At 38.5% G+C, this 11,456-nt stretch overlaps 1 protein-coding gene across 1 annotated transcript; it reads left to right on the forward strand.

Moving 5' to 3' along the window:
- Nucleotides 1-556: 556 nt before the first annotated feature.
- Nucleotides 557-3,220, forward strand: LOC145588729 (uncharacterized). Its single transcript, XM_081645339.1, has 4 exons — nt 557-919; nt 965-1,278; nt 1,330-2,382; nt 2,512-3,220. Exons 1-4 carry the CDS (start codon nt 557-559, stop codon nt 3,218-3,220), a joined length of 2,439 nt encoding a protein of 812 aa, XP_081501465.1.
- The last annotated feature ends 8,236 nt before the right edge of the window (nt 3,221-11,456 follow it).

Raw genomic sequence — 11,456 nt, forward strand, 5'->3', positions numbered from 1 at the left:
TTGATTAAGAACCCCTATTTCATATATCTTAGTGATTGTTGAGATAGGTTTATCTTATTTTGTTGATTTGAAATTGTTGTTACTTTATTTTTCCCCCTTTTTCTTGGTTTTTCTTGGTTATTTCATACCAATTTGGTATCTGAGCCAGGTTATTAGCCTAGAAAGATCCTACATTTTGAATTTCTCTCTCCCCCTCTCAAAAGATCTCATCTTTTTCCCACAAAATTTGAAATTTTCTCTCAAAGATACAAGCTTTCTATCTAGAAACATGGATGATAGGTACTATTATGAAGATAATAAAAGTTACAATGAGCACTCTATATTGGATGCTTTAGAAAGGAAGTTTGATAGACTTCTTGAGGTCTTGAAGAATAGAAGAAGTCCTAGAAGAAGAAGGAGAAGTCGAAGTGGAGAAGATGGTTCTCACTCTCATCACCGGAGAAGGGAACACCACCAACGACACCATGAGGACAACTGTGACAGAGACATCTATTTGGAATTTCCGGAGTTTGAAGGTAATCTTGATCCTTTTGTATTTCTTGATTGGGTTAGAAGTATGGAGAATATGTTTGAATATAAGGGTTACAATGATGAAAAACGTTGCAAATTGTCCATCCTTGAACTTAAAAAGCATGCTTCTTTGTGGTATGAGAACTTAAAGAATCGTAGGAGGAAAGATGGAAAATCAAAAGTCACTTCTTGGGAGAAATTGAAGAAACATATGAATAGGGCTTTTGTGCCTAGAGATTATTTGCAAGATGCCTATCTTAAATTGAATTCTCTTAAGCAAGGGGCTATGTCGGTAGAAAAGTATACTAGGGAGTTTGAAAAACTCTCTATTATGAGTGGAATTGAAGAAGCATCGGAGCATAAGATTGCTAGGTACATTGGCGGCCTTGAGAGAAAGCTTGGGCAAAAGGTTGATGTAAATGCCCATGGAAGTTTTGATCAAGTTGTGCAAAAGGCTTTGAAGTTTGAGAAGTATGACAAGATAAGTAGTGCTAGTGGGTATTCTAAACCTACCTTCAAGAATCCTTTTACTCCAAAGGGTGAGACAAGCAAGCCCATTGCCAAAGATGACAAAGGCAAGGCTCTTATGCAATCTTCTAGCAAAGATGAACATAACAAGATTAGCAATAGGAAGGCTTGCTACATGTGTAGAGGCTATGGAAATTTTACTAATGAGTGTCCCAATAGTAGAGCTATGATGATTCGTGAAATGGATGATGATGACTACGAAGATGAGAAGAAGGATTTTGGGGACCCTATATATGATGAGTAGGATGAGGTTTTGGTAGAATCCGATGAGGATCAAATCCTTGTTTTTAGAAGGGCACTTCACTCCATTTCCACTCCTTTGGCGGAAGAGCAAAGGGAGAACATTTTCCAAATTCGTTGCACAATCAAAGATCGAGTTTGCAACCTTATCATTAATAGTGGCTCTTGCACTAATGTAACTTTAACAGCATTAGTGAGCAAGCTCAATCTTGACACTACCGATCATCCTACTCTCTATAAGTTTCAATGGATTAATAATCACAATGAGGTGAAGGTAACAAAACAAACTCTTCTTTCTTTTTCAATTCGCAAATTATATAAAGATGAGGTGCTTTATGATGTGTTGCCTATGGATACTTATCATGTTTTACTTGGAAGGCCTTTGCAATTTGATAGAAATGTATTGCATGATGGAAGAAAAAACACTTATTCATTCATGATGGATAAGAAAAAGATTTTATTCAACCCTTTGTCCCCCACAATTAAACATAAAGAACCCTCGGGTACGGGAAACACAATCAATGAGAACCTTCTCATTGGGGAAAATAAGGTGGGAAAGGAGATAAATCAAGGAAAAATTGTCTTCATTTGTCTTCTTAGGGAAACACAAGAGAGTGAGCGAGAGAACCCAATCCACCCCCTTGTCAAGGAAGTGTTGGTTGAGTACCATGATGTTTTCCCCGATGACCTCCCACCCGGTTTGCCACCTATTAGGGGAATTGAGCATCAAATTGATCTTATTCCCGGATCACAACTCCCTAATATACCGACTTATAGATGTACTCCTGATGAAGCAAGAGAACTTCAAAGACAAGTTGGTGAGTTAATGGAAAGAGGATTTGTGAGGGAATCCCTTAGCCCTTGTTCGGTTCCGGCTTTTTTAATTCCAAAAAAAGATGGTACATGGAGGATGTGTGTGGATAGTAGGGCCATCAATAATATTACCATCAAGTATCGATTTCCTATACCCCGACTTAATGATATGCTTGATGAATTGCATGGTTCCAAGGTGTTTTCAAAGATTGACTTGAGGATGGGGTACCACCAAATTCGCTTGCGTGAAGGAGATGAATGGAAAACCGCTTTTAAGACAAAGCAATGCTTGTATGAGTGGCTTGTATGCCATTTGGGCTCTCAAATGCTCCTAGCTTTTTCATGAGACTCATGAATGAGGTACTTCGGCCCTTCATTGGTAGATTTGTTGTTGTTTATTTTGACGATACTTGTTTATAGCAAATGTGAACTTGATCTTGTTGAACATTTGAAGCAAGTATTTGAAACATTGAGAAGTAGGAGGCTTTTTGCCATGTTAGAAAAATGTACTTTTATGGTGGATAGTATTGTTTTTCTTGGCTATGTTATTTCAAATGTAGGGATCTCAATGGACCCTAGTAAGGTGGAAGCCATTCAATCTTGGACCACTCCTACCACTCTCACCCAAGTTAGGAGCTTCCATGGTCTAGTTTCTTTCTATCGAAGATTTGTGAAAAATTTTAGCACTATTTTGGCTCCGATAACCGAATGCATAAAGAAAGGTACTTTTGAGTGGACACCATTGGCTCAAAGGGCTTTTGAGACTCTCAAGAAGAAGCTTTGTGAGGCTCCAATCTTAGATCTTCCAAATTTTGATCAACCCTTTGAGGTTGAATGTGATGCTAGTGGGGTTGGACTTGGGGCGGTACTTGTTCAAGGAGGGAGGCCGGTTGCTTATTTTAGTGAGAAGCTTGGTGGGGCAAGAATGAGATATAATACCTATGACAAAGAGTTTTATGCCATTGTGAGGGCTCTTGATCATTGGTCACATTACTTGAGGCCTAGACCATTTGTACTACATTCCAATCATAAATCTCTCAAGTACATCAATAGTTCTCATAAACTCAATGCAAGACATGTCAAATGGGTTGAATTTCTCCAATATTTCACTTTATCTTCTAAGTACTAAGAAGGGAAGAGCAATGTTGTGGTCGATGCTCTTTCTAGGAGGAATTGTATGATCACTATTCTTGATGCGAAGTTTTTGGGGTTTAAGTTGCTCAAAGAGTTGTATAGTGATGATGAGGATTTTGGTGAGTTTATGAAAAAGTGTGAGGAGGGGGTCAATGGCTCTTTCATGATGCAAGAAGGTTTCCTTTTCAAGGGAAACAAGCTTTGTGTTCCGAAATGTTCTCATCGAAAGTTACTTGTTAAAGAAGCTCATCATGGAGGCCTAGCCGGACACTTTGGGGTTGCAAAAACATATGACATCCTTCGAGAACATTTTTATTGGCCTAAAATGTTTGGTGATGTTCAAGACGTAATAGCTCATTGTGGGGCTTGTCGTAAGTCTAAGAGTCAATTCCATGAAGGACTTTACTCTCCTCTTCCGGTTCCTAGTCACCCATGGGATGACCTTAGTATGGATTTTGTGGTTGCTCTCCCTCGCACTTCAAGGAAAAATGATTCCGTGTTTGTTCTGGTTGATCGTTTTAGAAAGATGGCTCATTTCATTCCTTGTCACAAGACCGATGACGCTTCTCATGTGGCTACCTTATTCTTTAGAGAAGTGGTGAAGCTTCATGGCATTCCAAAAAGCATTGTGACGGATCGAGATCCTAAGTTCTTGAGCTACTTTTGGAAGACCTTGTGGAAGTTAGTAGGAACCAAGCTCTTATTTAGTACTTCTAGTCACCCTCAAACCGATGGGCAAACGGAGGTGACTAATCGTACCATGTCCACCGTTCTCCGAGCTATCATTAGCAAACACATGAAAGATTGGGATCTTAAACTTCCTCAAGTTGAATTTTCTTACAACCGCTCTCATTGCATAGCTACCGAGAAAACACCATTTGAAGAGTGTATGGTTTCAATCCCCGCTTACCACTTAACTTGTTGCCTAGTAGTATTCCTCAAAAGGAGTTGAGTTTTGAGGCAAAAGATAGAGTTAAAACGATGAAAAAGCTTCATAAAGATGTCAAGAAGAGGATTGAGAAAGCAAATGAGAGTAATAAGGCAAAAGCAAACAAATTCCAGAAGCCAAGGGAATTCAATGTAGGAGATCTTGTGTGGCTCCATCTTCAGAAGGAAAGATTTCCGGCTAATAGAAAGAACAAACTCATGCCAAGATCCGAAGGCCCATTAAAAATTGTGGAGAGGGTTGGATATAATTGCTTACAAGCTCAAACTTACGGGAGACTTTAGAGTTCATGCTACCTGTAATGTTGGTGATCTTGCTCCTTTTCTTTTTGAAGAATATGTTGGTGATAATGATCCGGAATTGAGGGCAATTCCTTTTGAAGAGGAGGGGTTTGACGCAGGTGCATGGAACTTAGTGGAGGAAGTTGAAGACGTGCCACGTGTTGTGACACGTAGTCGAGCTAAACTCCCTGGTGGTCACCTCTCGGGGTTAACTATCATCAAACTTGAGTAAGTTTTGTTTTCTTAGAATAAAGCCCCAAGGATTCCGTGTGTTAGTCAAGAAAGATATTTATCAATGTATGATGTATCTACTTCATTCAACCATATATCCTTAGTTACAAGAAATTTTTAGATGATTCAAGTTGGAGGTGGACGTAGAGTTCAAGAGGTTTCCAACGACAGGTCACATGCCAAATTTGAGCAAGAAACGAAGAAGCTATGAACTTTTGAAGATGAGCTATCCAGTCAGTCGCAAGGAGCGACCGCTCCCCTTATAAAGAGCGCCCGCTCCCCCAGGAGGAGTGCCCTCTCCTCACAAAGGAGCGCTCGCTCCTATGGGTGGCTTTTGAAATTCTAGAAATGAGGAGCGCCTGCTCCTAACCTTTAGAGCGGCCGCTCCCAATGCCTTGTTTCGAGCAAACGACTTCCTTTCTTTTGTGCTTCTTTTTACTATCTTTTAATCTTGGCCTTTCATTTGTAATCTAAGGGGTGTAATTTAAGAACTTTAGGGTTATTTGTAAAGCCTTTAAATAGGGCTAAACTTTCTTTGGAGAGGAACTTTGCTTAATTTTGAAATCAATAAGATTTTCTCTCTCTATCCATAATCTTTGTGATTATTTGCTTTCTTTGTGATTGCTACTTTTAATCTTTGTGGTTATACATTAATCCTAGCTTTACTTTGTGTTAGCTTTGAATAAGAACCCCTATTTCATATATCTTGGTGATTTTTTAGATAGGTTTATCTTATTTTGTGATTTGAAATTGTTGTTACTTGATTTTTCCCCCCTTTTCTTGGTTTTTCTTGGTTATTTCATACCAGAAACGGTCCCATGAAATCAATTCTCCACACATCAAATACTTCCAACTCAAGGATAGGTTGTTGAGGAATCTCATTGAGCTTTGAAATGTTCTCGGTTTGTTGACATCGATCACATGACTTCACAAAACCCCATATATCCTTGAAGAGATGAGGCCACCATAAATCACTTTGAAGAATCTTAGTAGCGGTTTTAGAAACACCCATATGACCACCACTAGGATCCAAGTGACACATCTTTAAAACATTTGGCACCTCCTCATTTGGAACACAACGCCTTAGCAAGCAATCGACTCCTCGTTTGTACAAGATGGGATCATCCCACAAATAGTGCCTAGCCTCTCTCTTGAGCTTCTTTCTTTGATTCTTAGAAAACAAAGGTGGAAACTCCCAACATGCAAGGAAATTGACCAAATCGGCAAACCATGGGAGCTCCTTAACATTAATGGCATACAAGGAGTCATCAAGCATCTTATCCTCAATTGGAGAACCATCATCATGGATTTGGGAATCTTCAAGGCGGGAAAGATGGTTCGCCACCACATTTTCTACTCCTTTCTTATCTCTAATCTCTATATCAAAAGTTTGAAGTTCGAGCACCCAACAGATCAACCTAGGCTTGAATTCCTTTTTGTCAAAAAGGTATTTAAGAGTCGCATGATCCGTAAAGACAATGGTCTTAGAACCTAATAAGTAACAACGAAACTTTTCAAAAGCATGCACAATTGCCAAAAATTCCTTTTCCATTGTTGTGTAGTTCCTTTGAGCTCCATTAAGGGTTTTTGACATGTAGTAGATGACATGGAGGTTCTTGTCCACCCTTTAACCTAGCACTACCCCAATGGCCGTGTCACTAGCATCGCACATCAATTCAAAAGGAAAATCCCATCTTGGGGCTTGGACAATGGGAGTAGAGATCAAAGCTTTTTCAACTTGTTAAAAGCTTCCAAGAATCTATCATCAAATACAAATACGGCATCTTTATGAAGAAGATCATTGAGAGGCTTTGCAATAAGAGAGAAATCCATAATGAATCTTCTATAAAACCCGGCATGCCTTAAGAAAGACCTCACTCCGTTCACATTAACCGGAGGTGGAAGCTTTTAAATCACTTCAATCTTCGCCTTGTCCACCTCTATTCCTTTATGGGAGATCTTAAGACCAAGGACAATGCCTTCCTCAACCATGAAATGACATTTCTCCCAATTCAAAACCAAATTCACCTTCTCACATCGATCCAAACATTTCTCAAGATTCTTAAGGCAAGCTTCAAATAAAAAACCACCTACCGAAAAATCATCCATGAACACCTCCATTTCTTCTTCCAACATATTTCCAAATATGCTCATCATACATCGTTAGAAAGTGGCGGGGCGTTGCAAAGCCCAAATGACATTCTCCTATAGTAAAAAGTTTCATATGGACAAGTAAAAGTTGTTTTCTCTTGGTCATCCGGGTGAATAGGAATTTGGAAAAACCCGGAATATCCATCAAGAAAACAATAATACTTGTGCCTTGTTAGTATTTCAAGCATTTGATCAATGAAGGAAAGGGGAAAATGATCCTTTTTAGTGGATGTGTTTAGACGTCGATAGTCTATACACATTCGCCATCCCGTGACCGTCCTTGTAGGAATGAGCTCACCTCTTTCATTCTCTACAACGGTTATGCCTCCTTTTTTTGGGACAACGTGGACCGGAGAAACCCATCTAGAGCTAGAGATGGGGAATATGATTCCCGGATCCAATAGCTTAGTGATTTCCTTCTTAACTACCTCCCCCATTTGAGGGTGTAGCTTTCATTGCCTTTCAATGCTAGGTGAGGCGCCCTCCTCAAGAATGATATGGTGTGAACATAAAGCCGAGCATATACCTTGGAGGTCATCAATTGTATAACCCAAAGAACCTTGCTGCGTTTTCAAAACATCACATAACTCTTGAGCTTGACTCTCACTTAAGGAGGAGCTAACAATAACAGGATAAGTAGAATTGGGGCCCAAGAATTCATACCTAAGGTGTGATGGTAGAGGTATGAGTTCTACAATTGGAACACCTTTACCTTCCTTAGTTGAGGCCACTTGTAATGCATCTTGACTTGAGATTCCCATGAAAATGTAATCATCACTCTCTTCCATGCTCTCATCAATGACTCTTTCAAAGAAAGCCATTCCCTTGCCATGCTCACCTATCTTTTCCTTATTCAACAAAACACACTCAAGTGGATCATTAGAAGTGAGCAAGTGCTCATGCATAGAATTCACAATATTATCCAAGATTTCAACTCTCATACAATTTTCAAGTGAAGAAGAAGGATATTTCATGCTTTCATTCAAATCAAATTTAATGACTTCTTCTCCAACTTTGAGAGAAATCTTAGCACTTTTAACATCAATCATGGCACTCGAGGTAGCAAGGAAAGGTCTACCAAGTATGATAGGAATACTGGCATCCTCATCCATTTCAAGAACAACAAAATCAACCGGAATTACAAACTTTCCTACCCTCAAAGGAACATCTTCTACCTTACCTTTTAGAATCTTAATTAATCTATCGGCTAGTTGTAAGGTAATATTGATAAGCAAAAGTTCCCCTAACTCAAGTCTATGATAAACCGAATATTTCATAAGGCTAACACTAGCTCTTAAGTCACACAAGGTATTATCAATGTGCATCTTATAGATAGCATAAGGGATATAAAAGTTTCCAGGGTCCTTCAAGTTGGGCAGCATCTTGTTCATAATGATTGCATTATAATTTTCAATCAAGCTAATTGTTTCCGCTACATCACAAGTTCTTTTTCCACTCAAGATGTCCTTAAGGAATTTTGCATAATTCCACATTTGGTCAATGACATCGGTAAATGAAAGGGTAAGATGAAGTTGCTTAAGTATCTCTATAAATTTGCCAAATTATTCATCTAGTTTGTGCTTATTGAAGTTTTGGGGATATGGGAGCTTGGGTTTAATAACTTCTCTTACTTTCACTTTGGTATAAGCTAAAGTCTCAAGTTAAGCTATCCCGAAGTCTAGGTAATGGTTGGTCTAAACAAACTAAACAACTCTACTAAATGAATACAAGAACGATATTAAGGATGCTAGGGAATTAGAATCCACATGCACTCACAATAATCATACTAATTAGGCAAGAATTCAACCAATCAAACAATGTTAGGGAAGATAGAAAATGCAATCAAAATCACTTAAAGAGCTATTTCCTAAGGTCAAGCTAGATGTCTTTACAAATGACTTTAAAGGAAAATCGCAAAACAAGATTAATCGAATAATAGCTTCCAAATCAATTTTTCGTATCAATGAAAACTATTGTGCAATATAGCTTGATAGTTAAGGTTAATCAGTCCTTACTCAAAGAGCTTTTTCCTTCCTCATCCTCAACCAAAACTTCCTTAGGACTCTCCTTTTCTTAGGCTCTACATTCTCAAGAATCCTACCACTCCTTGTCACTATGGCATTAATTGGTCTCCTAGGGTCTAAACCTTGATATGGTAGAGAAGAAGGGCTAGCATGTTTTTTCAAAACATTCGCCAATTGAGAAATTTGATTCTCCAACATCTTACTTTGAGCCATCATGTCATTAAACTTCTTATCACTAGATTACATGTAAGAATTCAACACCTTGATTTGATTTTCAATGACATTCTCCAAACTACCTCTAGAAGAAGATGATTGGGCATAACAGCTATCATTTTGACCTTGAGCCCTGGAGTGAAATCGGGTGGGGGACCCCTTTGATTGTTGTTTTGAAAATTGCCCCAATTTTGGTTACTCTAATTGCCCTGACCTTGACTTTAGCCATTTTTGTTATGATTACCATAATTTTGATTATGGTATCCATATCCTAGGCCTTGGTTTGACCACCATAACCTTGATGGTTATAGTTGCCTCGGAAACCTTGGTTTCCTTGGTTTCTATAACCCCTATTTTGGTTATAATTATCAAAATTCCCATTATTATAGTTCTTATTCCCATTATTTCTTTGATTATAAAATCTAGGTCCAACATTGTTATTAGACACATAATTCACATGTTCATTCTCAGTACAAAGATAGTCATTACATCCATCAAAAGAAGCATTAGGACAATTTGAAGCATCATGATCATATGAATCACACAAATCACAAAACATACAGCCACTAGACATGTTGCTAAAAGAGGGAAGGGGATTTGAGTTAGGAAATGTACCTCTCCCCTTATTTTAGGAGGGAAGAATCGGTGCTTGAGATGAAGCACTCTTAAGTTTGGCTTTGATGGAGGTCATTTCCTTCCTTAATTTCGAGATTTGTGAGGACAAGTTGTTGATGGCATTGATATGATCAACCGAGTACACCAAAGTACCACTTTTGCTTGTTTTTCCACGCTCATCATCTTGCCAATCCATATAATGTCTCACTACATCTTAAATGACGTACACCACTTCCTCCTCCGACTTGTTCATTATTAGTCCTCCGGCTCCCGCATCAAAGCGAGATTTTACTCGAGGTCTTAGACCTCCATAAAAGATTTAGATGATTTGATAGGTGGGAATCCCATGATGTGGGAACTCTCCTTTGTATTCCTTCTCCCTCTCCCATGCCTCATAAAGGCTTTTATTGGGCTTTTACTTTAAGCTTTGAATGAGAGCTCTTACTTCGGCCATCTTCTTTTCTGGGTAAAACCGAGATAAAAACTCTTTTTTCATTTCATCCCATGTTCTCAAGGAGTTTGGTTTCACCTCTTTGTCCAACCACTCCAATGCTCGTCCAATGAGAGAAAAAGGGAAAAGCTTAAGGCGAATAAACTCTTGAGAAACCCCACTCACTTTAATAGTGTTGCAATACTTCTCGAATTCCTTAAGATGGTTGAGGGGACTCTCATGCTTTGCACCACTAAATTGACGCCTTTCTATCAAGGTAATCATGGCCGGTCTAATCTCAAAGTCGTTTCCCTGTGTCGTAGGTAGAGCAATCCCACTCTCATAATTATAGGCTCCCGGAACTGCCAACTCCTTTAATGCCACTCTTTGGTTATCTCCCATGATGACTTGCTCTTCTTCTTGCCTTGGAGAATGTCTAGCAACTCTAAACTTTGTAATTGTCCTTTAAATTTATGGATCAAAAGGCAATAAAGAACGAACACAAGATCTACGCATACAATCTCAAAGAAAAGGTTAGTAGCACGGCTACAAATGTAGCCTAAAAGAAAGAAAATCTTTTTGTATGTTTTCAAATAAAGTGGAATAGACTCAATCAACAATAGCAAATAACCATGCCATTCCCCGGCAACGGCGCCATTTTTTACGGGAGAAAAACGTAGGTCGTTGAATTCTAAGTATCCCCCGATCAAACAAAATTTATAACCAAACCCAACCCTAAATATAGGGGTAAGTCTGGGTCGAACCCAAGGGAATGAAGTATAAGCTAAAGTCACAAGTTAAGCTATCCCGAAGTCTAGGTAAAGGTTGGTCTAAACAAACTAAACAACTCTACTAAATAAATACAAGAACAATATTAAGGATGCTAGGGAATTAGGATCCACATGCACTCACAATAATCATACTAATTAGGCAAGAATTCAACCAATCGAACAATGTGAGGGAAGGTAGCAAATGCAATCAAAATCACTTAAAGAGATATTTCCTTGGGTCAAGCTAGATGTCTCTACAAATGACTTCAAAGAAAAATCGCAAAACAAGATCAATCGATAATAATAGCTTCCAAATCAATTTATCGTATCAGTGAAAACTATTATGCAATCTAGCTTGATAGTTAAGGTTGATCACTCCTCAAGACATCAAACATATGCACAAATTTCACCAACCAATTTAATCACAATGTTAATAAATCAAAATCCCTCAATTAGCAATGAATTATCACTCATACATGGTTCACCATATCCCTAACGAGCAATCTACTCACTACACATTGCAAAATTGAATAGCAAAACTAAACTAATCTCCAATTTCATCATCGACAT

The sequence above is a fragment of the Chenopodium album genome, chromosome 17 (genome assembly GCF_948465745.1).
Source record: "Chenopodium album chromosome 17, dcCheAlbu1.1, whole genome shotgun sequence".
Lineage (NCBI taxonomy): Eukaryota > Viridiplantae > Streptophyta > Magnoliopsida > Caryophyllales > Amaranthaceae > Chenopodium > Chenopodium album.